Source organism: Chiloscyllium plagiosum, unplaced genomic scaffold (assembly GCF_037043375.1).
Source record: "Chiloscyllium plagiosum isolate Xiang-an unplaced genomic scaffold, Cpla_swu_hap1 HiC_scaffold_22, whole genome shotgun sequence".
Classification (NCBI taxonomy): domain Eukaryota; kingdom Metazoa; phylum Chordata; class Chondrichthyes; order Orectolobiformes; family Hemiscylliidae; genus Chiloscyllium; species Chiloscyllium plagiosum.
Window position 1 is genome coordinate 45,202,140 of NW_028270160.1, and position 27,052 is coordinate 45,229,191.

General features: G+C 40.2%; 1 protein-coding gene across 1 annotated transcript in view; it reads left to right on the forward strand.

Moving 5' to 3' along the window:
• kif11 (kinesin family member 11) overlaps positions 1-27,052 on the forward strand; it is a 41,945-nt gene that overhangs the window by 13,696 nt on the left and 1,197 nt on the right. The window contains exons 6-23 of the mRNA XM_043712495.2: positions 38-223; positions 379-503; positions 888-978; positions 2,762-2,907; positions 3,538-3,634; positions 3,846-3,941; positions 4,533-4,621; positions 5,259-5,346; positions 9,873-10,061; positions 12,910-13,117; positions 15,377-15,549; positions 17,723-17,848; positions 18,229-18,387; positions 18,481-18,620; positions 18,838-19,117; positions 21,441-21,660; positions 22,784-22,941; positions 25,001-25,111. Of these exons, the coding sequence (XP_043568430.1) occupies positions 38-223; positions 379-503; positions 888-978; positions 2,762-2,907; positions 3,538-3,634; positions 3,846-3,941; positions 4,533-4,621; positions 5,259-5,346; positions 9,873-10,061; positions 12,910-13,117; positions 15,377-15,549; positions 17,723-17,848; positions 18,229-18,387; positions 18,481-18,620; positions 18,838-19,117; positions 21,441-21,660; positions 22,784-22,941; positions 25,001-25,111 (2,682 nt within the window). The remainder of the gene's footprint in view (positions 1-37; positions 224-378; positions 504-887; positions 979-2,761; positions 2,908-3,537; positions 3,635-3,845; positions 3,942-4,532; positions 4,622-5,258; positions 5,347-9,872; positions 10,062-12,909; positions 13,118-15,376; positions 15,550-17,722; positions 17,849-18,228; positions 18,388-18,480; positions 18,621-18,837; positions 19,118-21,440; positions 21,661-22,783; positions 22,942-25,000; positions 25,112-27,052) is intronic.

Below are 27,052 nucleotides of genomic sequence, written 5' to 3' on the forward strand. Positions count from 1 at the left end.
TAATTGATTTTTTTTACAATATTTCTGCTCTCTATAGGATCCTTTGGCTGGAATTATTCCACGCACACTGCATCAGATTTTTGAGAGGCTGGCATCACAAGGTGCTGAGTTCTCTGTGAAAGTTTCTTTGTTGGAAATTTATAATGAGGAGCTGTTTGACCTATTGAGCCCCATATCAGATGTTAGTGAGAGGCTGCAGATGTTTGATGATCCACGGAATAAGGTAGGGATTTTAGTAATTAAACTGTGCAATCATTGCCAAATTCGCAACAATATAATGCTTTAAGTAGATTGATCTTCTCTCCAGAATGTAGGTCTCGCTGAAATTTTTCATTTTTCTCTATCTGTGTGTGTCGCTCTCTCCTTGTGATATCTTAGAGGGGAGTTATTATTAAAGGACTTGAAGAAATTTCTGTCCATAACAAAGATGAAGTTTATCAAATTCTGGAGAGGGGAGCAGCAAAGAGAACAACTGCAGCAACTCTGATGAATGCGTACTCAAGGTATGGCTGTTTGAGTCTTGTCTGAACTTCATAGGAATAAATTTTGCGCAAAGGTCTTATGCTGCTGGATGGATCTTGCAATAGAAATAACTTTGCCAATTTTCTAACATTATACAACTGGACATGTTTCAGAAATTCTATTAATTTCAAATTTTGTTGGCTTTTCCTGTGTTACTGAATTTTGAGGTTTGGGTATTTGGAAAGCATTCAGTACCCAGGTTGAAAGCTGTACTAAGAATATCTTAATATTGCACAACAAACTGCTTGCATATTGCTACAACAGCCAAATTGAATCAGCAAAGGTCATGTATTCCAGAGAGTGCTGCTAAGGCAATAAGTAGTTGCAAACTTCCTTTAACTTTCGGTTTACCAACTTTATTTCAGTCGTTCCCACTCCGTTTTTTCCATTACAATCCATATGAAGGAGACGACACTTGATGGGGAGGAACTAGTAAAGATTGGCAAGTTGAATTTGGTGAGTCTCATTTTAAGCAATTTGGCTTTAAGGCTTATGTATTTCCTATGTTGTTGGTGTTGGTGGCACAGCCTCTAACTTGAATATGTAGGCTTCAAATAAACACCAATTTGTGAAATTGCTTTGCTTTGTTAAAATAAAAAGCTCATCAAGGTTTTGGTGGAGGTATTATCCCATGGCTGCCATATGGTAGGCATGTTTTTCCCCCACATATATTCCATTTGCAAAATAAGTCATCAATGATGCTGGAGACTTTGTTAAATTTTTAACATCCAGGGAGTGTTTAATTCCATTACTTCTGGATGTAGGTTTGCTCGCTGAGCTAGAAGGTGCGGTTTCAAACATTTCGTCACCATATTAGATAACGTCAGTGAGGTTCTGAACGAAACACTGGTGGTATGGCCTGCCTTTTATTTGTGTTGAGGTTTCCTTGGGTTGGTGATGTCATTTCCTGTTCTTTTTCTCAGGAGGTGGTAAGTGGGATCCAAGTCAGTGTTTGTTGATAGAGTTCCAGTTGGAATGCCATGCTTCTAGGAATTCTCGCACATGTCTGTTTGGCTTGGCCTAGGATGGATGTGTTGTCCCAGTCGAAGTAGTGTCCTTCCTCATCCGTATGTAAGGATACTAGTGAGAGAGGGTCATGTCTTTTTGTGGCTAGTTGATGTTCATGTATCCTAGCCACAAAAAGACAGACCTACTCTCACTGGTATTCTTTCTTACGGATGAGGAAGGGCACCACTTCAACTGGGGCAACACATCCATCCTAGGACAAGCTGAAAAGACATGTGTGAGAATTCCTAGAAGCGTGGCATTCCAACTGGAACTCGTATCAACAAACACATTGACTTGGATCGCATTCAAACCCCTGAGAAAAAGAACAGGAAATGACATCACCACCCCAAAGAAACCCAAGCATATAAATAGCAGGAATCATCAGCAGTGCTTTGTCTGGAGGCTGACTGAAGATGTTACCTGCGAAACGTCTGAAATGAACCTTCCAGCTCAGTTAGCAAACCTACATCTAGAATAGATACCTTTTTAAAAATGCAGCTAGAATAATGACCTTGGCACACTTATCATTGTTATCAGGCACATTGAATGTGCACCTGCAAGTACAGGTCCCAGCTTCCATCACTGATCTCTTTGCCAAGTCTCCTTCTGCTCTTTGGTGTCCAGTGGCGCACCACAATTCTGCAAAAGCCTCATGTTAGTAAGTACGTAATGGACAGAATTCCTAATTGACATTAACATCTGATGGCCTTGATGCAACTGTATTTAGTGTAACATCCCTTCAGGACTGAAGGGTTTAATTATTTCTCTGATCAAGTAGTCTGATGCTTATTGTTGAAGCTTGAATGATAAATGCTAGCTCTGGTGGGGTACACGATAAGTGAATTAAAATTGGGGACAAACTTCAGGAAAAAATGTGTTGAACATGATATTTTGACTTCTTTTTGAGGCTATATTACAGTTGTAATGATTTAAAATCAATTGCAGAAACTTTTAGCAAAAGAAAAATTAACTTATCCCATTAAACACTGCTTTGTTCAGTTCAGAAGCAACATTTAGACCAAATTGTCAAGTATAAGAATGTTTAATTCTATGAAGCATAAGCCAACAAGCCAAATCATCGGGCAAGATATTCCTCAATGGACGCGTTACACTGCAATATGCCATAAATTGTGCTCAGCCCAATTTGAAAAGGCAAAACTATCATTAGTCTGTAGTCAGAAAAAGTGAGCAAAGTCTTGACTGGATTCAATTATTTCTTGATTCTGCAAAGGTGGATCTTGCTGGAAGTGAGAATATTGGCCGATCCGGAGCTGTTGATAAAAGGGCTCGAGAGGCTGGCAACATCAACCAGTCATTGCTTACTCTTGGCAGAGTAATTACAGCTCTGGTGGAGAGAGCCCCTCATGTGCCATACAGGTAAAAACCAAATCCCAATTCAATAACTTTTAACTGTCAACGGAACCTCTCCAGGAGTTGCTTGTAAATCTAATGGGGATTTCTTGAGAGCAAGCCTTCTGGTGATTGATCTTTGATTGTAATGAGCAGAGTGTGATGCTGGAGGAGCACAGCAGTTCCGGCAGAATCCAAGCAGCAGTTTCAGCCATAAGCCCTTCATCAGGAATGAGGCCAGTAATTGTAATTTGATTACATTGACCGTGGTTTATGTAACCTGAACCTAGAGTATTGCAGTAATGTGCATTTGCTCTAAATATCTGGAAATAATGTCTTTGCACCAAAAATGTTAATGAGATCCTATTTTTATATTTGTGACTTGCGCCAACTAAATGTTGCATTGTTCTGTGACTGAACTTTTAATCATTTGAGTATTGTTGTAGAATGGATGTAACTCAAATATTTCAATGAAAAGTGAAGATGGATCAGAGACAGAAACTGTATAGATTCAGCTTGTTGAAAATACAGGCCTCCTGTTAGAAATGTTTTTTTAATTGGTCATTTGCAGTGTTTACAATACAGAATGGAGGAGGAAATAGGTTGCACAATTCGAGTTTTCTCAAATGGCTGTTTCTTTCTTCTGTATATTTTCAGGGAATCAAAGCTAACTAGGATCCTCCAGGACTCTCTGGGTGGACGGACTAAAACGTCTATCATTGCCACCATTTCCCCAGCTTCTGTGAATTTTGAAGTTAGTATAACCTATTTTTGTTGCAGTGATAGAGTGACAATTATTCCACGTAATGTAGGTTTTAATTCTGTTGTTCTTGTGTGCTGTTTGCCTCTGAAGTAGTTTTCTAATCAATTCATGGACATGTTATCTGCCCATAATATATGTTTAACTGGAACTGATAAGTTTGCATATAATCGACTAATCCAGTCCAAATGTCCCTAAATGATAGGAAACGGTCAGCACTCTGGAATATGCCTACCGAGCAAAGAACATTTTGAATAAACCTGAAGTCAACCAGAAACTCACCAAGAGGGCCCTGATTAAGGTATTCAGCATGCAGCATCTCACTAATGCAGTCTTATTGATTTACTCATGGTAGCGACATACAAGAGTAGTCACGCGGGATTTCCCTAAAACCATCAATTCAATGAGATTCTTATAATACTGGTTAAAAGGTAATGCCAGAATCTCCATTGTTTGATACTGAAAATTCTAATTTAGGGGTAACTTTAATCTGACAAAACTCTTAGTGGAAGTGGACAAGACTTTCTCCCTGTAATAGAGCTAATAGAGGTTGACGTCACAGTCAACCTCCTGGGATGAGTTCTGACCTCAGTAACTCTGAAGTTTGAATAACTGCAGAATTCTATGCCAAGCTGTGCAAGTGCAGAGCCGAGTGACAAACCTATCTGATCAGTGATTTTTATATGCACAGGAATGGCATCTCTTAAAAGATCCAGCATTAGAATACATTCATTGGCTTTTGCTTGTTTTTCCTGCAATCTTTTTAAAATGTAATGCACAATAATGCCCACAATCATTCTCTTTTGTGCTGTCAACTGCTCTTTTTTTTTTGAAGAGTTGTAAATGATTGAGTGCATCTGGTATAATTATATAATTGTGCGTTGCTTTTCAGGAGTACACTGAAGAGATTGAAAGACTGAAGCGGGATCTTGCTGCAGCACGTGAGAAAAATGGAGTGTACATGTCTGCAGAAAACTATGAGTGAGTATATCATCTGTAAGAACAGGTGCTGGGGCTCTGAAAAGCCATGGAAACGATACAAAACATCTGAGCTTTGACTTTTGGAATCTGGTATAATTTCAAATTTATGCAATGTCGGTTGGAGGTTTGCATTGCAATGTGCAATGGTTTCATCTCCCTTTTTAGTCAGATTGCCACATGCCATTATTTTCTTGCAAATAGTAGGTACTAAAGTATAAGTTTGGCATTGTTACTGACTCTACATATTGTACTGAATAATGCATTAAGACTGATCTGATGCTATCACTTTATCTTCAATGTGTAGATGTGGATAAATTCTTAATGTGTAACCGCAGCCATGGGGCTCGCTGCACTGTTACTGACAATATTGCAATTGGCCAGAGCAAGTTGCATTTCAAGTAAGGTGGTATCACCATCAGTTTGCTCAGTCTTGTACAAGATTTTAAAATGTCGAGGTTGATCCCATCCTCTTCTGGATGGAACTGAATTGTTCAAACTGATCTTCAGTATTTGGGAAATGGTCAATAGCATCCTGGAAAGAGATTGCCATTGTGATACTCTGTTTAAATATTTGATAGGGAACAGATGCTCTATATTCTGGAGCCATGATCTAACTACATATTTGATTTCTTCTTAGATTTATGCAAAGTAAGGTGGCTGCTCAGGAAGAGTTAATTACTGACTATGTGGAAAAGATTGCTGTCATGGAGGAGGAGCTGAAACAAGTAAGGAAACCCTATGAAATACTCTGGTCATAACCCGCTCCTATAAGAATGCAAGTTGTAAAGTAGCTAAACATATCCAGAGCAGCATCACTTAGTTAGATATCAAGTCACAAATGGAGGTATCACTTCATAACCAGAAGACTGAACAGAAGTGTATTTGAAGGAGAATGCACAGGTTTGTGGAGGGGATTCCACAATGTGGGGTCAAGGCAGTTGAAAGGCTGTCTACTGTTAGAACAATTGACATCAGAAATATCAAATACCAGAATTGGAGGAAATCCGAAATCTTGAACTCTTGTCTGGATTGGATAGGGTTACACAGATAACAAAGAGTAAGACTAGTAGGATTTGAAAACCGGGGTGAATATCTTATAATTTAAAGATTTTGCCAGAGCAGACTGTCGTTGGGTAAGTGGAATCAAATGTGACTCAGCAGCCAGTGGAGTTTTGAAAGACTGCCATTATAATGGGGCAGAAGGTGATGGGCTGACCTTGAAAAGGTTAAATAATCAAGAATAGAGTAACGAAGGTATGAATGATGGTTTCAACTGCAGCTCAGTTGAGGAGTTGTCTGTCAAATAACCTTATTAATGTGGAAATGAACACTGAACAATGAAGGATGATGGGTTCAGATACAAGCTCCAGGTATCCAACCATTTGTCTGTATGTCAGGCAGTTACTAGGAAGAAGGATGAGAACAGTTCGACAAAAGACAGTGACTTCGATCTTCCAAATATTTAGCTGCAGTAAGTTTCTTCAATACCAGGTGTTAAACAAATAGTTTGTCAGGCCACAGAGAGACTGAGAAAGATGGTGAGACAACTAGTTCTATTAGCATATGTTCAGAAACTTTTTCTGAATGAATATTGACGGGCAGCAAGGGGATGGGAAATATAATGGAGTTGAACACAGATCACTGGAATGCAGGTCTCCTTTCAAAAAAAAAGTTGAATTGACATCTTCAAAATATTGTAACCCTTTGCATACGTTAAAGGTTCACACAGCTTGTTTAAAGTGGGTGGTTGGTTAGGATAGGGAACTCAATAGCATCATGAACTTGCAAAGCTGCATTTTTCTCTTTCGATTCCCAGAGCCTGCACCCTGCAATTCCTTCCCTAAAACACTCCACTTCTTTTTTTGTTAAAGAATCTCTTTAAATCCTGGCCCTTAACCAAGCTTTTAGTCCCTTCTTCTATAATCTCCTTAAGGGGCTTGGTGATGTCAATGGTTGAGACTGTTTCTGGGAAGCACCAAGATATTTTGCTAAGTTAAGGACACAATTTGCCATAAAATATAGGAGTAGGCCATTTGGCCCGTTGACTCTGCTCTGCTATTCAAACATAACTAATGTTTCTGAACAAGCTCATTTGTTGTCTGATATGTCCGAATTATGCTTGGGGAGTCAACCCTGTTACTGTTATCCACAAGTGAGAGATGTTCAATCATTCCCTGATCGCAAACCTGTCTTTGTCTGTGGGCTACATAGAACATAGAACAGTACAGCACAACAGGCCCTTCAGCCCACTACGTTGTGCCAACCACTGATCCTCATGTATGCACCCTCAAATTTCTGTGACCATATGCATGTCCAGTAGTCTCTTTAATGTCCCCAATGACCTTGCTTCCACAACTGCTGCTGGCAACGCATTCCATGCTCTCTCAACTCTGTGTAAAGAACCTGCCTCTGACATCCCCTCTATACTTTCCTCCAACCAGCTTTAAAACTATGACCCCTCGTGTTTGTTATTTCTGCCCTGGGAAATAGTCTCTGGCTATCGACTCTATCTATGCCTCTCATTATCTTGTATACCTCAATTAGGTACCCTCTCCTCCTCCTTTTCTCCAATGAAAAAAGTCCGAGCTCAGTCAACCACTCCATAAGATAAGCCCTCCAGTCCAGGCAGCATCCTGGTAAACCTCCTCTGAACCCTCTCCAAAGCATCCACATCTTTCCTATAATAGGGCGACCAGAACTGGACGCAGTATTCCAAGTGCGGTCTAACCAAAGTTTTATAGAGCTGCAACAAGATCTCATGATTCTTAAACTCAATTTCCCTGTTAATGAAAGCCAAAACACCATATGCTTTCTTAACAACCCTGTCCACTTGGGTAGCCATTTTAAGGGATCTATGTACCTGCACACCAAGATCCCTCTGTTCCCCCACACTGCCAAGAATCCTATGCTTAATCCTGTACTCAGCTTTCAAATTCGACCTTCCAAAATGCATCACCTCGCATTTATCCAAGTTGAACTCCATCTGCCACCTCTCAGCCCATCTCTGCGTCCTGTCAATGTCCTGCTGCAGCCTACAACAGCCGTCTATACTGTGAACGACACCTCCAACCTTTGTGTCATCTGCAAACTTGCTGACCCATCCTTCAATCCCCTCATCCAAGTCATGAATAAAAATTACAAACAGTAGAGGCCCAAGGACAGAGCCCTGTGGAACACCACTCACCAAAGACTTCCAGGCAGAATATTTTCCTTCTACTACCACTCGCTGTCTTCTGTTGGCCAGCGAATTCTGTATCCAGACATTTAAGTTCCCCTGTATCCCATTCCTCCTGACCTTCTGAATGAGCCTACCATGGGGAACCTTATCAAATACCTTGAAGTCCATATGCACCACATCCACAGCTCGACCCTCATCAACCTTTCTAGTCACATCCTCAAAGAACTCGATAAGGTTTGTGAGGCATGACTTGCCCCTCTCAAAGCCGTGTTGACTGCATTTAATCAAGCCATGCTCTTCCAGATGGTCATAAATCCTATCCCTCAGAATCCTTTCTAACACCTTGCAGACGTGAGACGTACTGGTCTGTAATTGCCGGGGATTTCCCTATTTCCTTTCTTGGAGAGGAATTACATTTGCCTCTCTCCTGTCCTCAGGTACGACTCCAGTGGAGAGCGAGGATGAAAAGATCTTCGCAAGTGGCAAAGCAATTGCATTTCTCGTTTCCCAAAGCAGCCAAGGACAAATCTGGTCCGGGCCTGGCAGCTTGTCAATCTTAATGTTTGACAAAATTTTCAGCACATCAGCTTCCTCTATCTCTAACCATTCCAGCATGCACACCTGTTCTTCAAAGGTTTCATTCACTACAAAGTTCATTTCTTTCGTAAAGGTAGAAGTAAAAAACTCATTTAGGGCTTCCCCTACCTCCTCAGACTCCACACACGAATTCCCTATGCTATCCCTGATCGGGCCTACTCTTTCTTTGACCATTCTCTTATTCCTCACATAAGTGTAAAATGCCTTTGTGTTCTCCCTAATCCGTTCTGCCAAGCCTTTCTCGTGCCCCCTCCTGGCTCTCCTCCAACCATTTTTGAGCTCCTTCCTCACCTCCCTGTAATCCTGTAGAGCTGAGCTTGACCCTAGCTTCCTCCACCTTATGCCAGCTACCTTTTTCCTTTTGACGAGAAGCTCCACCGCTCTCGTCATCCAAGGTTCCTTTATCTTACCACTTCTTGCCTGTCTCAGAGGGACATATTTATTCATCACTTGCAACAACTGTTCCTTAAACAGTCTCCACATGTCTATAGTGCCTTTACCATGGAACAATTGCTCCCAGTCCATGCTTCTTAACTCATGTCTAATTGCATCATAGTTTCCTCTTCCCCAATTAAATATCCTCCCATTTTGCCTAATCCTCTCCTTCTCCATAGCTATGTAGAATGTGAGGCAGTTGTGGTCACTCACCAAAATGCTCTCCCACCACAAGATCTGATATCTGCCCTGGCTCGTTTCCGAGCACCGTCTAGAATGGCCTCTCCCCTCATCGGCCTGTCAACGTACTGAGTTAGGAAACCCTCCTAAACACACCTTACAAAAATAGCTCCATTCAAATCTTCTGCTCGAAGGAAGTTCCAATCAATATTGGAAAAGTTAGTCGCCCATTACAACAGCCCTACTACATCCACACCTTTTTCCAAAATCTGCCGACCTATGCTTTCTTCCATCTCCCTGCTGCTATAGGGGGGCCTGTAGTAAACCCCTAACGAGGTGACTGCTCCCTTGCTGTTCCTAATTTCCACCCATACTGACTCGGTAGGCAGATCTTTCTCGACAATGGAAACTTCTGTAGCTGTGATACCCTCTCTGATTAGATTCCCTGAAGTCACTGACTGGAATTTAGTGGAGAAAGCACACAGTATTGTAAAGTACAACTGGAACCTGCAGTGGTTGTAAAAAAGGAACTGCATGAACATTATATAGTTTTGTTGCTAAAGTGATTGATCAGTGATCAAGAAAGAATCCTAGTCAGGATCCACGCTTTTACTTCATTAAATAGGCTTTATGTCACATTTGCAAAATTTCACTTCAGGCCTTATTTGTTTAAAAGAAAAATAGCATCAATCACTAGGATTTTAAAAATATAATTCTTTATCATCTTGTGACATAAAAGGCTGGGTATTGAACTATTTACATCTATGTCTGTCTAATTTAGGATTTATCTGACCATTTAACTACTGTGCAATTTCTTAATACAATTGTAGTTTTCTTTTTAACTATTTGTTTCATTTCTAGATCAATGAGCTATTTATGGAAAACAAGAAGGAGCTTGAACACTGTGCATCTGAACTGCACCAGCGAGAGCAAGTACTTCAAGAGACCCAGCAAGACTTGGAGTTGACCAAAATAAAACTCTCTGAGGAAGAATTTATGTGTGATGCTCATGCCCACAGTGAAGAAAAGCTCTACAATACAGCCAATGAGGTAGGAGGCGGCTTGGTTTCCTCCTGCAATGTTATGACCAGCTTCTGCCGTAAGAGATTCTGTGATCATAGCGAGTTCACCTCATTACAAAACGTTTGAAGGCTCCATGATGCTAGGTGGTTTGGGGGTGTCTTATTCCCTTGAATTGCTCTTTTCACAAACAACTGTGCTCTGTAATGTAATCGTGTTTAGTAACATGCAACTTGCTAGACATAATCTTGGTTTGAAATAGGTCACTTCTGATTTATTTTTGAATTTTGTTTTGTAAAGTTAACTTCCTCCGTTGTATTTCAACTCCACCCACTTACGATTTTATTTGACTGTCAGCAAAACATTTTTGGGTTGAGCTACTTTTGCTCAATAGTGACTTTAAGTCCATTTATGCAGATGTAACTTAAATTTCAATGCTTTTCCAAAAGAAAAGTGATCAAAATAGATATGCACAGGTTGAAATGTACCTTGCAGTTGTTGCAGAAAACAGCATGGTAACATTTCAAAATCTGTTAGCCATTCTTTTTCATTTTGAGAAATGTCATGAACTCAAAGACATCCAGTAGGCAGGCTGGATGGCTGACGATATCAAATGTTAGAATTTCAAAAATACAGTCATAGAGACGTACAGCATGGAAACAGACCCTTCGGTCCAACCTGTCCATGCCGACCAGATATCCCAACCCAATCTAGCCCCACCTGTCAGCACCCGGCCCATATCTATCCAAACCCTTCCTATTCATAGACCCACCCAAATGCCTTTTAAATGCTGCAATTGTACCAGCCTCCACCACTTCCTCTGGCAGCTCATTCCATACACGCACCACCCCTCTGTGTGGGAACAAGACCAGACTGCTAATGTTATGACAAAAATAGAAATGAGTGAAACACTGCAGATTAAGCAGGATTTCTGACTAGCGAAACTGTTGGAATGTCCAATTTCTTCTGACCTTTTATCAGAAGCCTATTCACCGTTTCCTCTATGGTCCCAGATTCAAAAGCACAGGGTGATCACCTCCCGCTGCTACTGATGACAATCATTTAGTATCAAGGAAGTAAAAGGCGGTATTTTGAGTATATCTTCCCAGATGTCATGTCTGCCCTATGCCAGTTAACAATCTGTTTTCAACTTCACATCCAGCAATAAAGTTCTATCTTTAGACATTTTGTATAGTATGTCCATGGCATCAGAAATGAGCTTCCGTTTTAAAGCCTGTATAGAGCAGACGTGGGTGGTTTTCTTGAATGCATCAGAGAATTGTGCAACGCATGATATACTATTCTCTCTGTATTTAAGTTAACTCTACTGATTTAGTGTCTGAGCAATGATCTGTCAATGTATTTTCAGTCTGCATTTCAAAGGTAGGATACATGTTTCAGCATGTGATGCAGACCAGTAACTGCTTGTCAGTCTGAATATTGAGCTGAAATCAGTATTTGTTTCATAGCAGTCTTAAAATACATGGCAACCATTGTCTGTCAGCCTGACAAAATGCATTTTGTTTACAAAATTGTGCAACTTGCAGATTGGTATTAAAATCCTTTTGGTGGATTTCCATTAACCAGTTATTTGGGGAATTCACACTCCAAAGCACTTTGTCCCCACCCCAACCTTTTCTAAACACAAATTTAGATCTTGGGCCACCTGTCATAATGTCTGCCTACTAGATGCTTCCATATCAAATTATTGTTTAATTGCAAATGAAGCTCTGCGGGATGAGGTGATGTTGAAGGTGCTGCATAAAGCTGTGTATATGCTGGGCGTGCCACCACCAGTATATTACAAAGGGTGTCCATTTAGAGACAAATTCCTAAAGCAGCGACCAATCCCCCTCATACTGCCAGAAGTTCTGAAGAAATAGCTTCAAGTGGTCGCTGTGTAAATTTGAGGATTCTGGGTGGCCGGACAAAATATTAGAATCCCTACAGTATGGAAACAGCCGATTGAGTCCACACCGACCCTTAGTGTCTCACCCTGACCAATCCTATCCCTGTAATCCTGTGTTTCCCATGGCTAGCCCACCTGACATGTCCATCTTTGGACTGGGAGCAACTGGAGGAAACTGACACAGCCACTGGGACAATGTGTCAGACAGTCATCGCAAGGTGGAATCTTGTCTCTGGTGCTATGAGGCAGCAATACTGACCACTGAGCTGCCCTGTTGCTGCACATATGGAATCAACAATATTGCCAGGATGTACTTTACAGCACCAGGGGCTCTTCTCCCAATAGAAAGCTGTGACCTTATTTTAAAATGTGATATGGAACATTTGGAGTTAGGAGTTCCCTTTTCTCCTCCCCTGTCCCAGGTTGTGACTCCAGGCTGCCATCCCTTCTCACTTTCACCTTGGTACCTGTGGCAGAATCTTTCCTGGAGTCAGGAAGCTGAGGAGTGGTCGGACTGCTACTCTGCCTTTTTTTATCCCTCACCCCGTCACCACCACATTATCATGGCACCTAACATACAGCAGTGACCCCAGCCCTTCAATATAGCCTTCCATCTCCATAAAGGGCCCCATGCAGTCTGACTGTGCAGCAGAAGTTATCTGAACCCCCTTTGCTCTAAAGAGGCCATGATGCACAGGGACCGTTGGAGAAATGCTGCGCATAGAATGCAGTGATGTCAGCACGAGCAAAAGTGCTCCTCATATGTGAGGGCCTGCTGACACTGGCTCATCTGCGCAAGTACAGGGACCATGGTGTGTTCTGGATAATCACTTGGATCTCATAATAGCAAGTTATTTTGTTGATGTCAAATTCACATACACCATGAGGCTTTCTCCACCATCCCTCCATCCCCTCCCCAACTTATTTTAATTGTGTTCTTGTTTGTAAAGTCTTGCTTGTTTGTTTCAGTTGTTGCAAACGGTTGAAGACAGCACAAAGGATGTGTCAGGCCTCCATGCTAAGCTTGACCGCAAAAAGGTTGTTGAATTTCATAACTGCAAGGCGCAGGATGTCTTCATGAGGCAGATGAATGACTTTTTCGCTGAAATGCAAAAGAAAACTGATGAAACTCGTGCGAAGCAACAGGGAATGCTTGATTTCTATACCAAGTCAATTGGTAAGTTTCTAGGTTATTTCTCTTTTCCACTTTTTTTGGGAAGCAAAGCTGCAAATTTGTTTGAACATGCATGGAATGAATGGCTGATTTCAAGCTGACTGAAGATCAAATCATTTATCCTACTTTTCAGTAACTTCAGTTTAAAATAGTTGACTTAAAAGAGTAAACTCCTTGCTTTCCCTCTTCTCTTCCTTCCCCCTTCTCCCACCTCCAAACTTTTCAGTTTAAAATAGGCCCTCCAAATCTATTGAGGTAAATTGCATACTGACTGTACTATCATTTTGGCAATCTCACGTTTCCACCCTAAACTTAACCATGTATTGCAACAGGTCTCTTCAATGCAGGGGAAAATTATTTTCATACCAGTGATTCTCCAAAGATGCTGCTCAGTCAGTTATAGTGGACACAATCCCACTAGAAGAAAGTCAATAAAGTAATGAGGCGTGTAATATTTGGGTGTGCCTCCAGTGCAGTCACATGGTGTAACTGTTATGGTTTCTTGCTGGTTTAGAGATTGATCTTAGCTGAATCTTTAATTTAAAATTTTGTATTAAGAAAGAATCAAACTTTACAGTGCTCTGCTTAGAACCCTGCTTTGAGTGCTGTGTTCAGTTCAGATTACCATGACCCAAATTATTATTGAACCTGGTGATGAGAAAATTTACCAGTCCTCAAAGTTTGATCTCTTGTGATGGAGATCTGAGTTTTCAGGCAATTGTGAAAAATCTTGTCCTCTCTCGCTGACATTTGAGGAGGTTCCATCGGGTTGTGATGAGTTTTAAGTTAAATTACAACTTGAAACTTGTTTTAAGTTAAGACTCCAGGGCATGTATTTAAACTAACAGGAAAACTTAGTACTTTTCACTTACTTACAGCAGTGCATGCAATTGAAGTTTGGCAGAATAAAAGTGTTTTTTTTAAACAAATTACAGGTTTTGGTTGAAGTGTGAATCACAGTGCATATTTCCCTACTTTTGCACCAGTATCAGATGCTGTAATTGTAGAATCAAATATGATCCATTACAGCCCAATACTCTGATAACCTTGTTCATGAGCCAAATCAAATCTATATCCACCCTGTATCTGCACAAGCCTCTTTATTAAACCAACATTGAAGGCAGTGAATTAACTGTAGGTGATGGGTTGAATTTATTATTAGTATTTCCAAAGGGTGCTCATGTCAGCCACTAACTGGAGGAATCAACTCCTCTATGGGTGTCTGAGGCCCTCTAGTGGAGGGTTTTTGCCACTGCCACATTACACTGAGGCTGTAGTCCATGGAAATGTTCAAAAAGCTAAAACTGATTTTAAAATGGTAAGAAATAGGAACAGGCACAGATTATTCGGTCCCTCAGGCCTGCTGTGCCATTCAATAGGATCATGGCTGATCTGATGTTCCTCATGTCCACATTCCTGTGCTTTTCCTATAACCCTTGATTTCCCCCTACTGACCAAGAACCTATCTACCTCAGCTTTAATTTTACACAAGGATGTTGTCCCTACAGCTCTGTATGGGAAGGTGTTCCAAGGGCACGTGGCCTCAGAAGAAATTCCTTCTTCCCTCAGCCTTAAATTGGCACCCCTGTATTCTGAGACTATGCCCTCCGATCCAGGACACTCTCCCATGAGGGGAAATATCCTCTCAACAGATACCCTGTCAAGCCCGTTAAGATTCCTACATGTTTCAAATGAGATCATCCCTCATTCTTCAGTCCAGTGAGTTGAGTACCAACCAGTTTTAATCTTTGCTCGTAAGACAGTCCCTCCATATTGGAAATCATCCTAGTGAACCTTCTCCAAACTGCCTCCAATGAAATGATATCCTTAAATACGGGAATCAAAACTGCTCACAGTACTCCCGCTGTGGTCTCATCACTGGCTTGTACAACTGCAGTAAGACTTCCCTAAGCTCGTACTTCTCCACCCCCTGGGAATAATGACCAAATTCCATTAGCTTTCCTAATCACCTGCTGCACAGGTGTGCTAACTTTGTTTCACTTCAGGATATTTTCTATGTTTAATAGTCTGTTCTTTCGTTCTTCCTTTAAAAAATGAGCAATTCACATTTCACTGCACTTTATATTCCGTTTGCCAACGCTTTGCCTATTAGCCAATCAATATCTCTCTAAGTTGTTTGTGTCCCTCTGGCAATTAGTTATTTTTGTCATCTGCAAATTTGACTAAAAGACTGGAATGGATAAGTAGTTGTCCATTAGCCACTTCAATTTCTTGAATAAGTTTTTTTTTTGAAACTTCCAGGTGAACTCCTGAGTGCAAATGCCTCTGCATTTAGTTCTATTGCATCTGCAGTGGACACTTCTTTTGCATCTGTCAAGGAAGTAGTTTCTTCCGGGGTATCGCAAAGTCTTCAGGAATTGCTTAAGCAGGAGGCTATGAGTCAGCAGTCACTGAACACGATCCAGAAGGCCCTGGTAAGTTCAGGTGCATGGGGAAGGAGGGAAACCAAGTGTTTTGTCATGATGATTAATCCATTATGCAGGTAAAGGGTCTTTTCTCTATCCATCAGTTTCATATGTCCCACAGCACCTTTACATTTTGTATCTTGTAACAATTTTTTTTCTCTCCGTCCTCATTTCTCAAGGTTTCACATGGAAGCTGTGAGAAGTGCAAAGTTTAGTAGATTGTTTTCAGGGCTTTCTCTGTAATTTTAGTAAAATGAAGGAACAAAGATAATCACATGACCTGTTCTGCATTCTGCCTACCAGCAAGCCCGAGAAATTTAGTTTTGCTTATTTTAAGGTACAGCATGTTCGTCCCTGTAACTAATGACCCAAGCAGCTGACTGTTGGTGTCCAGATTCTGAGTTGTTAGGAATGTCATGTTTTGCTGATCGTTAAACTTTAACCTGTCTAAGTGCAAGGCAGCTATTTAGCATGTCTATTCAAGATCATCATCATTGAAATGGGCTTTGAGAGAGGGAAAGAACAAGGGTCCATGGGAAGCTTTAATAGGATCAGGTTGCAGGTTTTCCTAAAAGACCCTTGAAATCCATCAGACATGGTCGGTCTGCAAGAATCAAAGACTAAAGAGGCTATAGGCAGCAAGTTTGTATAGTTTGCTTCATAGGATGGTGGGAGGTGTGGTGGTGGTGCCTGTGCTCCGATTAAAAGGTGTTTGTGAGGGATTAAGGAAGCTGAAAGATTTGCTAGACTTAGGCTAGAGGGAGAGATTTTAAATGAGCCAACCCTGGGGAAAGTCAGTCGTGGGGTAAGTGGCAGTTTCTGGCCAGAAAAAGCACTGAGCATAACTTTGAATTTGTACCAAGTGAGTGTGGTGCATACTGTAAATGCAGTGTGGTTTATTACTTTGGAAGGGCAATGTTGGATTTTTAAATGTTACATGGGGTTCTTTTCTGTACTTGAGTATTGATTGCCTTCTCATGATGTTAAGTCCATGTTCCTTTCCATTTGGCATAAAGTTTTAAAATGTGACATTTTGACATGTGATCCTCTAATTAATGGAAGCTTAAATTTATTGTTTTATGCAATCTTTAGAGCTCACTTGAAAACAAAGATCCAGATCAGTTGCTGCTGGACACTCTACTTTCCTCAAGTGTACTTGTATATGAGCTGTGCTCAAATTGCCAGGCCTTTAGACCACAGTATCCCATTCACCTGTGATTAGTTTTGGTATTTAGGTTGTGATCAGGAACTCGTGCTCTAGACAGTTTACCTCTCCCAGTGTTCAGTTCAGTTCAAGACAATCTTGTGAGCATTAGTCTTTTCTACGTGTGAACTCAGAGGGTGACCATTTTGTCAGTGCCCTTTCTGTAGATCTCTACATTACATTTAATAAAGTAGCACCAGCGATTTTCTTTCACTAATGTGACCTGTTGATAGTTGCATGGAATTTGCAATGTCTGACTTGTATACTAAGTTTTGAGAAGATTTGTATGTTACTCAGGTTTTAAATCTTGGCTTCCAGACTTGCAGTTTTTGACTCAGGTCAAGCTGGCTGGGATTTCCTGGTTTAGTGAGGTGCGTTGTCATTAAGGTTGGGCACAAAGTTGCAATTTGCTTTTCTCCTGAATTGCAAATTACCTTTTGGACAAACGGCATTGTAAATGTGGGCATCTATTAATTTCTATAAACTGAAAGTTCATATAATTCCCAAACACTGAATACATTTTAAATTATTGATATTGCCTTATTTTTGGCAGGGATGAGCACTCATTTTGTTCATTTCAGCAGAAACCCTTACTACATTTTCAATAAAATGGGCTATGGGAGCAAGAGCTCAAGATTGAATCTTGCATTATCGGCTGAAATGGTGGTCTCCTGTGACGTGAAAGTTTGTTTCCAGATGTATTTGTGTTAACAAAGAGCAAACACCCTGCCAAAGATCCAAGTGGAGTCCTGTGCATTGTACATATTGTTGTCTGATGTTTGATTAACCAGCCTGTATAGGTGGGTCATCTGAAGAGGAGCCTTCTAGATTCATTTGTCAAGCAGTTAACTGTCATTTCAAAACCCATTGTGGATGTAAGTGGGGCAAGCAGCTTAAGAGGTGCTGTGAAATTTGCTCTTCGAGTTCAGGGAAAAATTCTATGTTAAAGTTTTTCATGTCTTTGCTTTTTGTTTTCAGGAGGAACATAAAATGGAAATGGAAAAAGTGCTTAAGAAGAATTTACAGCCCATTGTCATCTCTGTAGTGGAACTGAACAATTGTCTTAAACTGAATTTTCAGACCTTTTCTGGGATAGCTGAGAAGGTTACTAACATTTTCTGTCTAGTTGCATAAGTTTTCAAATGCATGCTGTCCCAAGATCTCTAACTGGTATATTAAACTTTATAATTTTTGGAATTAATTTGCCAAATACTCAGTAGATCTAACTGAGCTTTGACTAACAGATAATTGTGCAGTAGAAAACCCTTGATTTAAGGAGACAGAATAAGGTTGAAAGCAATTTTATTTGAAGTAAACGAGCAAGTATGAAACATTTTGTTTACGTTTTAACGCATTTTGTTAATCAGAAAATCTAACAATACTGAAGTGTAGTCTTGCAATTAATTAAAACTTATGCTCTGATGTTGCTGTTTAACTTGCTTGCCACACATTGAGTATTATGTGAATGTTTTGAATTGTTTCAGCTGGAAGCCATGAAAACAGATACTGACACCTTCTTCGGACAGCACAGCAAGATGCTTTGTAAAATGCAAGAAACCGCTTGTAATGCCCTGGGCAACATTCAAAATGAGAATGAAAAACTCAATCAAGTGGTGCAAAAGTCACAGCAAGAGCAGATGGAGGTTCTGTGAAACTTAATTGATTCTGAAAATATTTTGCTGCTGCTTTTTTTCCAATATATATTAATTGGATTATTTGACTCTTTTTGTAAATAGGGTATTTCAAAAGTCATCTCAAATCTACAGAGTCAGCTTGGTCAATTAGCCCAGCAAATTCAGCAGAGCCATAATAATATTCTAACACAAAATGGAAATATGCATCAGTCATTGACTCTGCTTCAAAATGATGTGCAGCTGTAAGTAACCAGATTTGCTGTTTGGTTATCAATTAAATATGCTGAAATGTACAAATTACTATCCTTTTGATTCTTGCATGTTTACTGAGGTTTTGATGCCTGCAATATAACTTTACATTGCACCAAAAGTCATACTTTTTTTTTAAACTCGGGCTTTGCTGTTTATTTTTAAGATAGAAAACAGTTTTGTATGGCTATCATTTTTATTTTTCCTTAGACAATCTGCAAAGGCTGTGGAGGATGCAGCTTCTCACCAAGGGAAACTCTTTACTTCTTTAAACGGCTTGGCAAATGAAATCCGAGAAGCATCCAGTGAGGGGTTCAAGGTTGCCGATCACTCTAATCTGAAGTGCCAACAGCTCAGTTCTGGTATGCTGACACTTTGCCAGGAAAGTAATCGATGGTGTGAATCAACAGTAGGCACTGTTGACTTGTTCAGTCAGGATCAACAGTGTTTCTTTAATGGCAACAAGAGAATGTTGGAGAACCATGAACAGGTATGTGTTTATAATTGTGACCATTTTGCATGTCTTAACAAACAGGATCTAGTGTGTTAATTGAATTAAGCAAACATCGAGTTATTCAAAAGGCTATCATCCACACAATATTTTTTAAGCTGAAGAAGTGAAGAGCTACTTTTATTTAGCATCGTGGGATGTTTCACTGAAACATTGAGATAAAATTTGACTCCCAGTCACACAGGGAGCTGCTGGCGCAGAAGATCAAAATACTTAGAGTTGCAGGTTTTAAAGAATGAGTTGAGCAGGGCAGGGAATTGAGTTTTGAGTTTTCAAGGCCCAGGCAACTGAAGGTACAGTGACCAATGGTAGAACATGAAAATAAGCGGCAGTAGAAGCGCCATATATAAAGAGCCTTGGAAGCTAAAAGAGATTACATTGTGAAATTAGAAAACACAATTCAGCACTTTAAACCAGTTGTTACTTAACATTGAGCCACAATGGATCATGGGAATCAATGCGAAAAATGTTTATCAGGACTCTGGAATGTCCCGAATACTTGTGAAATAAGAAGTCATTATTATAGATTATTATTCACACTGTAGATTATTATTCACACCTGGGGCGTGGGTAGTGAGATTTTGAACTTTCAAAACAGTGCGTTTGGGTTTAATTTAACACTTTATAAAATTGGAAACAGATTCTTATTCTCAAATTTTGTGGTCGTGCATTTTTTAAAGGCAGTCATTCACTTTCTCTTCAAAGGTGTACCCTGCCTTACTGCCTCTTAGAAAAATCAGAGATGCCTTTTTGGTCTGCCTCATCTGGTCCCTCTGCTGATTCTTCTAATTATAGTTGCAAGCTGGTAATCCTCAATGTAGAAAACTCCGGTGCTCCAGGGATTGCAATTTGATAATGACAGGAATTCACAACTCTAGTGCTGAGGAAGGTGTTGAAATATGGCACCAATTTCAACCTTTGACCAACCTTTGACCAATTTTGAATGTCAGTATCATGGAAGCAAATTGTCAATTTTTGCAAATAGCCACACTAATGGTAGGTAGGAGATTATCTTTATACTCCAGATGTATTTATTGGAATTTAAATTCCATCACTAGTTATGATGAGATTTGAGCCAATGTCCCCAGAGAATTAGTCTGGGCCTGTAGATTGCTAGTCCAGTTATATTAGTTGAAACTTTATTGCTGGAACAGCACAGCAGGTCAGGCAGCATCCAGGGAACAGGAGATTCGACGTTTCGGGCACAGGCCCTTCTTCAGGAATGAGCAGAGAGTCACTCTCTGCTCATTCCTGAAGAAGGGCCTGCGCCTGAAACATCGAATCTCCTGTTCCCTGGATGCTGCCTGACCTGCTGTGCTGTTCCAGTAATAAAGTTTCAACTTTGATCTCCAGCATCTGCAGACCTCACTTTCTCCTCGAACAGTCCAGTTATACTACCACTGTACTGCTAACACGTGCACCCAGTGTGGCCTTGCCAGCCATGCCATTCAAGGGCAATTCTGGCAATAAGTACTGCCTTGCTAGTGACAGTCTCATCCCAAGAAACATCGATATTGGTTTAACCAGCATTTCTTCACCTTGTTAATAATCAAGATTGTCCTTTCCCCTCACTTGTTAGAGAAACTGTGCATCAGTATTCTCGGTTGCACATTTATTGGTGAAATGTTTTGACTGAGACAGAAGCATTCTCTCCGGTCTGTTTCCTTGCCCATTCCGGAAGGCAGCTGCCTTTGCTACCCCTTAATTCATGGATTCTTCCTTTTCCTCTTTTGACATTCTTTTCACACTTTGTGTACCTTTTTATTGTTTTCCTTCCCTCAGTGCACACAATGGCTCTTGAGATGGAAAAAATCATTGTGTGCAAAAAATGAGAAGTTTGAAAAGATCAGAAATTCTAATCTCCATGATCGTGTGAATTTTTGTCCAACTGAACTGATAGCTAGGGAGCAAATTGAGTCTGCAGTGCTGATCAGGTGAAGTCAAATGACTTTTGACTCCGATATTATTCTCTTAAATGAAGCCGCTTGGGGCTTCATTTATGGTATGTGTTGTAGTGAGTTCATTCCGAACTTTTCAATTTTGTGGAAGGCTGAGTCAAATGTATGAATATGCAGTGCAGACAACACTTGGGAATTACTTTTTTGAAAAATTATTTAAAGCCAATTTTTAAAAATTGCAAAACTTAAGAACTTAAATATATTAAGTCTGGGTACTTGTGATTAATATGATACCATGTTTAATTAATAGAGTTGACAGTTTTCTAAATCCATGTCTACATTAAACTGCTCTTGAATGTTGACAGAATAAGTTACCTTCCATATCTTTGTTTCCCTTTCGGTAGACTGCCACTGAGAGTTGTGACACTCTAGTCAGGGACTTAACAGGACAGCTCAATGGACAATCTGTTACTGAGGCAGCAGCACTCTGCACTATCCGTGATCAGGTTAATAGTGACAAAGGTGTGATGATGCAGCATATAACAGAGTTGACTGAGAAAGCCGAGGCAGGACTAAACAATGTCCTAAACTACTTGAATGAACTCCAACAGGACATTCCAACAGGTATGATCAACCACTTTGTATAAAGAAGCGGGCAGGATGATGGAAATGCATATATTTGAGGTTGTTCAATGGTACATTGCAAATAGTGTGTATATTTAACCTAACCAATGAATGAATTAACTGCTTTTTAACTGACTAGTAATCCTACCTTCAATGTTAGAATTCATTTTAGAAATAAGTCTAACTAAATTCCTATGCAAACTAGAGGGTAAACTTTCACTGGCGAGCAGCTAAATTGCTTCCCCCATGTGAATAAAATATGCCTTCCAACTGTACTAAAAAGCTGGTGTGGAGCAGTAACAAATTGCCACAACTTTTCTGAACTGCATATTTTTATAAAGTTGCATGCTAGATTTAGCAAGTAGTTCATAAGCCATTGACATATAGATATTTAAAACTGAAGACTTGGAATTTGATATTGCCTTCTCTCCATCTTGAAATGAATTGCTTTGATTTCTACAATATGCTTAGTCACACCTAAACAAATATTACAGATGAATGGCCGTTTGGTGGCTTTGATAGAGGTTAGGGCATCAGGAGAATTTCCTATTTGACAATATTTCTCTGGCACCTTTTACTTCAGATCATCAGCGATGATGGTTTCTTTGGCCATTCAAAGATAACGCACTGTTCCGATTATGTCACTCCAGCCCTGGAAAGTGTCCTGAACTGACTGGGTGGTGATTGTTTTCTCAATTGAGCCCTATTGAAATTGCATGGAAAAAACAAGAACTATTTCATTTTTTTAACATCATATTTAAGATTTTGTCTTTTCCTAGCATTAGCATTTTAAAAGCTGTCCTCCATCTCTGCAGTACAGACCAGGAAGGTACTAGAAAGTAACTTGAGTACTCCTGTACTGAGAGCAAATATGCTGTTTTTGACACATTTCCATGGTATTAGGGATGGATTGATTAATTGTGTTCCCAACCCTGCTGACTATGCAGCAGTTAGTACTGGAAAGGTGGAGACTATGCATTTGCCTGATTATTGGTCACTGGAGGAAGTACTGAATATTGTCTGCTGGTTTTTAGTCAGAATTGTATGGAAGGTAAAGCATTTTATTCTAGATTTCAGCTGAAATTTTGGGTTTTTCCTGAAGATAATTATTTTGATTTTTCAGGCACCACTCCTCAGCGCAGAGAATATATTTACCCACGAGCCTTTCTGAGAACAGAGCCACGGGATGTCTTGGTTGCTCAGTACAAAGCAGAGCAACAGCAGCTTCAGAGTTCTCTGAATGCTGTCCTGTCCATTCAAGAGGAACCGGTTTGTGAGCAGGTGTGTCTGATTGGTTTAGCTCTTTTGAATGGGTTAACTGAAAAATATCTAAAACTATCTCTACACTTTCCAAACATTGCATGTCAGCAGTGCATTAGACTTTAGACATATATTCTAATAATTTTATTCTAATGTGTGGTAGTGGTGCAAAAGCAAGTGCTTAATCTGAAGTTAAGATCCAGCTGAATTGGATACTATAGTTGGCTGAAGCTTTTCTTGTGCCAAACTTGTCCTTCCCCTTTTTTTTTAACCTGAAGGTACGAACTCTTTGTTGAGATACAGAGTGCCATGCAGACCATGACACTTAATCAGATGTATCCCTTGACTCCAGAGTGTTGACCCAGACTGTACTTGAAGCTATGCCTAATTTCAGAATAGAAATAGAGGCTTCAAAGGTGGTGTCACAGCAGCAGTTTGCCCTCCCTGGTTCTCTAGCCTGTTTCCTGCTGCTGCCATCTCCGCATATGCTGCAATTTTTAATCGACTAAGGAGGATTGACTGAAATTAATCTCGTAAGCTAAAGACGAATTACACGACCGAACAAGCACATCTTTTAAAATCAACTGGTTTATATGGCTGGTTATCAATTCATTAAATTACCAAAGATGGTTTTTGTCAGAAAGTGAAACTGTTTTTTATGGTGACTTCTCTTGGTCACAGGAGCCAGATTCTCTCTAAACTTAAAATGATTCGGGCATCTGTCGCTGAGGTTTTCCTTCTCTTTAGTTAAATAGAAACTGACGCTGAGATGTACAAAACTAGGGGGTATAGGTTTAAGGTGAGAAGGGAAAAATTTTAAAAGGGACCTAAGGGGCAACTTCCTCAGGCAGAGGGTGGTGCATGTATGAAATGAACTGCCAGAGGAAGTGGTGGACGTTCGTACAATTACAGCATTTTAAAAGGCATCTGGATGGATATATGAATAGGAAGGGTTTAGAGGGATATGGACCAAATGCTGGCAAATGGACCAGATCATTTTAGGATATCTGGTTGGAATGGCTGAGGTGGACCAAAGGGTCTGTTTCCATACTGTACAACTGACTCTAAATACTTAACTGCAATAGCAAATCTAATCTGTTCTACACGTCATATCATCTGTTCTTTCTGTTGCTTGTGAAGGTATTTAAAAATGCTTACTGACAGAACAGACAACGATGTGAAGGAAAAGTAGTAGTGTTGAATAAAACCAGTTATTTAGCTGCAGCACCAAAGACAGCCTGTCTTGTCCATGTATATTATCCTTCCCAAACACAGTCTGTGGACCAGCTATTGTAATCTGAGAGCTGTGGGATACCAGACTGGGCTGATGGACTTGGGAATTTCATTCTGATTACATTATCCTGTAGTTCATTTACACCCCTTCGCTCACTTGTGTGACACCTCTCGCTATCTGAGAGCCCTTGGTGACATAGATATTTTCAGTATTTAAGTAAAAGATCATTGATGTGAAAACCTTTTCTCAGGCCTTTACAGAGTGCGGTACTGTTGAGACAGGATTCCTCAACACAGCTTGGCTTTTGTTGGCCTTCAAAAGCATATGACAATCCTGTTTGATGGCCACATTTAGTTTGTCCACAAGCTCTTGATGCATCGTGAGAAAAACTGGGTTAATGAAAATTGTCTCTCATCTGAAGGAGATGGCTGTTGTCTTTGACTTTTTAAACATTTAAGTACATGTCCATATTTTATGTGGGGAGGAAATTGCATGGTTAAAAATCATTAAACTATAATGTTGCAATCTATTTCTTTTATTTTATTGCCATTTTTAAACTGGGGTGCTGTCTGGTTGACATTTTAGGCACCATAGCACTGTGTCTAGAACAATGTTCATCTATTAGCCATTGCTATCAGAGTGGACTAACTGGTCATCCATTTCCATTGGTTGGAAACCTTGCTATGTGCACTGATTATTGCATTTACCTGTAAGGATTGGGGGTCATCTTTAAATTTTTTCTCTAATTATTCTAAAATTCTTGTGTGTGGTAAGTGCCTTACAAGTGAAAATTTATTCTTTCTAATCTGTGAGTAACTATAAAACCAAATTCTGTTTAACATTCAGGAGTCTGTGGAAAATGATAAAGCAAGCATCCAGAATGACAGCATTGCCAGTGAGAAGTTGAGTACTGAAGAGGATTTCTACGTAAATAGTGGTGGTGCCCCATTTTTCAAGGTAAATGAAAGTTGTCATTGAATTGTCATCACTTTCATGAGTGTAAAACAGATGAATGGTGAAATGGAGTGAAAATAAGAGTAGCAAGCAACTATTTTCTTTCATGGAAATTTTGTTTTTAACTACCACACAAGATTTATTTTGTCAGCTGAAAGCACATACTTTGGGTAAAGTCAGCAAAGTGAGTGCACATTGTATTCACCATTTCTCGATGCACTCCAAAAATGCATTTTAAGTCTCCACTGGAAGATAACATACTGTTATGGAACATTAAGGGGAAGTGACTGCATGATTGATTGGATTTCTCAAGTGACCATACAGAAACACAGATAATCTTCTGGAAACCTGAATTTGAGTCCCACCATATCAGATGTGGAATTTGAATTTAAAAATCAATTGGTTGCTTAAATAATGGCCAAGACACCACTGTTTTTATAGAAATAACCATCTGGCCATCTTTTAAAGAAGAAAAATTAGTCAGTATCTGGTCACGTGACTCTCCGGATCCACAGCAATATGGATGACTCAAATGTGGCCCAGCAAGCTACTCAGTTGTATCAGGCTGCTAAAAATCTCAAATGAAATTAAGAGGCCAGACAACCTGGCACCAAGCTAGACACCAATAATTACAATGGCATAAATACCCTTGTTGACCTGCAAATTCCTCCTTAGTAATACTGGGGTCTAATGCCAAATCTGGGATAACTGTGTCTCTAAGTGAAGCAATGACCTGAAACAGTTATACTCACAGAATTTTACTCTGCACAGGATATCTCAGACGACAACATCATCTCTGGGTATGTCCTGTACCACTGAGGGGCCCAGCAAAAGTGATGGCACAATGTATGTCATTGGGAGGGAGTTCTCAAAATTGACTCCAGGTGCCATAGTTTCATAGCATCAGGTTATGGGTATTGCAACCTGCTGATTTTATTGCATGCTGTGCACTTCCATCCCTGACTGATAAATCAGCACACCTTCATGTTCGGAACTATGTGGAGGAAGCACTGATGGTGGCAAGAGCACAGATTCTACCCTGGGTGAGGGATTTCCATGTCCAACTCCAAGATTGTTTCAGCAGCACCACTATTGACCAAGCTGCTTGAGTCCTAAAGCAATGTCAGGGTGGGTCTGCGACAAACCATGAGGGAACCAAGAAGAGGAGAAATATATACTTGACTTCATCCTCACCAGTCTGCTGGCCAGGTGGAACTTGAACTCAGGCCTCAAACTACACCAAAAAACCCCACAAGTTTCTCAGGATAGTATGTAGACTCAATTATCTTCAACTGTTCTTTTGATGCCCTTCCCTCAATCATCAGGTCAAATGTGGTGTTGTTCATTGCACAATTTTCAGCATTACTCATGACATTTCAGATATTGAGGCAGACAGTGTCCAAATGCAGCAAGACCTGGACAATATCCAGGCTTGACCTAACAAATGGCAAGTAGCACAAGTTCCAGACAATGACCATCTCCACCAAGTGAGAATCTAATCATTGCCTCTTGATTGTTAAAATCCTCTCCTAACCTCTTGGGACTTCGCATTGACAAAAAAAACTGAACTGGATTAGCTGTTTAATACAGTGGCTACAAGACCAGGTCAGAGATTAGGATTCCCAAAAAACGTGTCCAGCGTCTATAAAGCACAAGTCAGGAATGTGACAACGATTCAGGACAAAGCAGCCCACTTGAATGGTACCACATCAACAAATGCTTACTCTCTCCACCACCAACCCTTAGTCGCAGCAGTGTGAACCATCTACAAGATGCAATTCAGAAATTCACGAAGCTTCTTTAGATAGCATATTCCAAAACAATGACCACCTACATATTGAAGGGTGAGCACAGCAGATGCATGGGAACACCACCACTTGCATATTCCCTGGAAATATATTGTCATTCCTTCAGTGTCATTTGTCAAATTCCTGAAACTCCCAT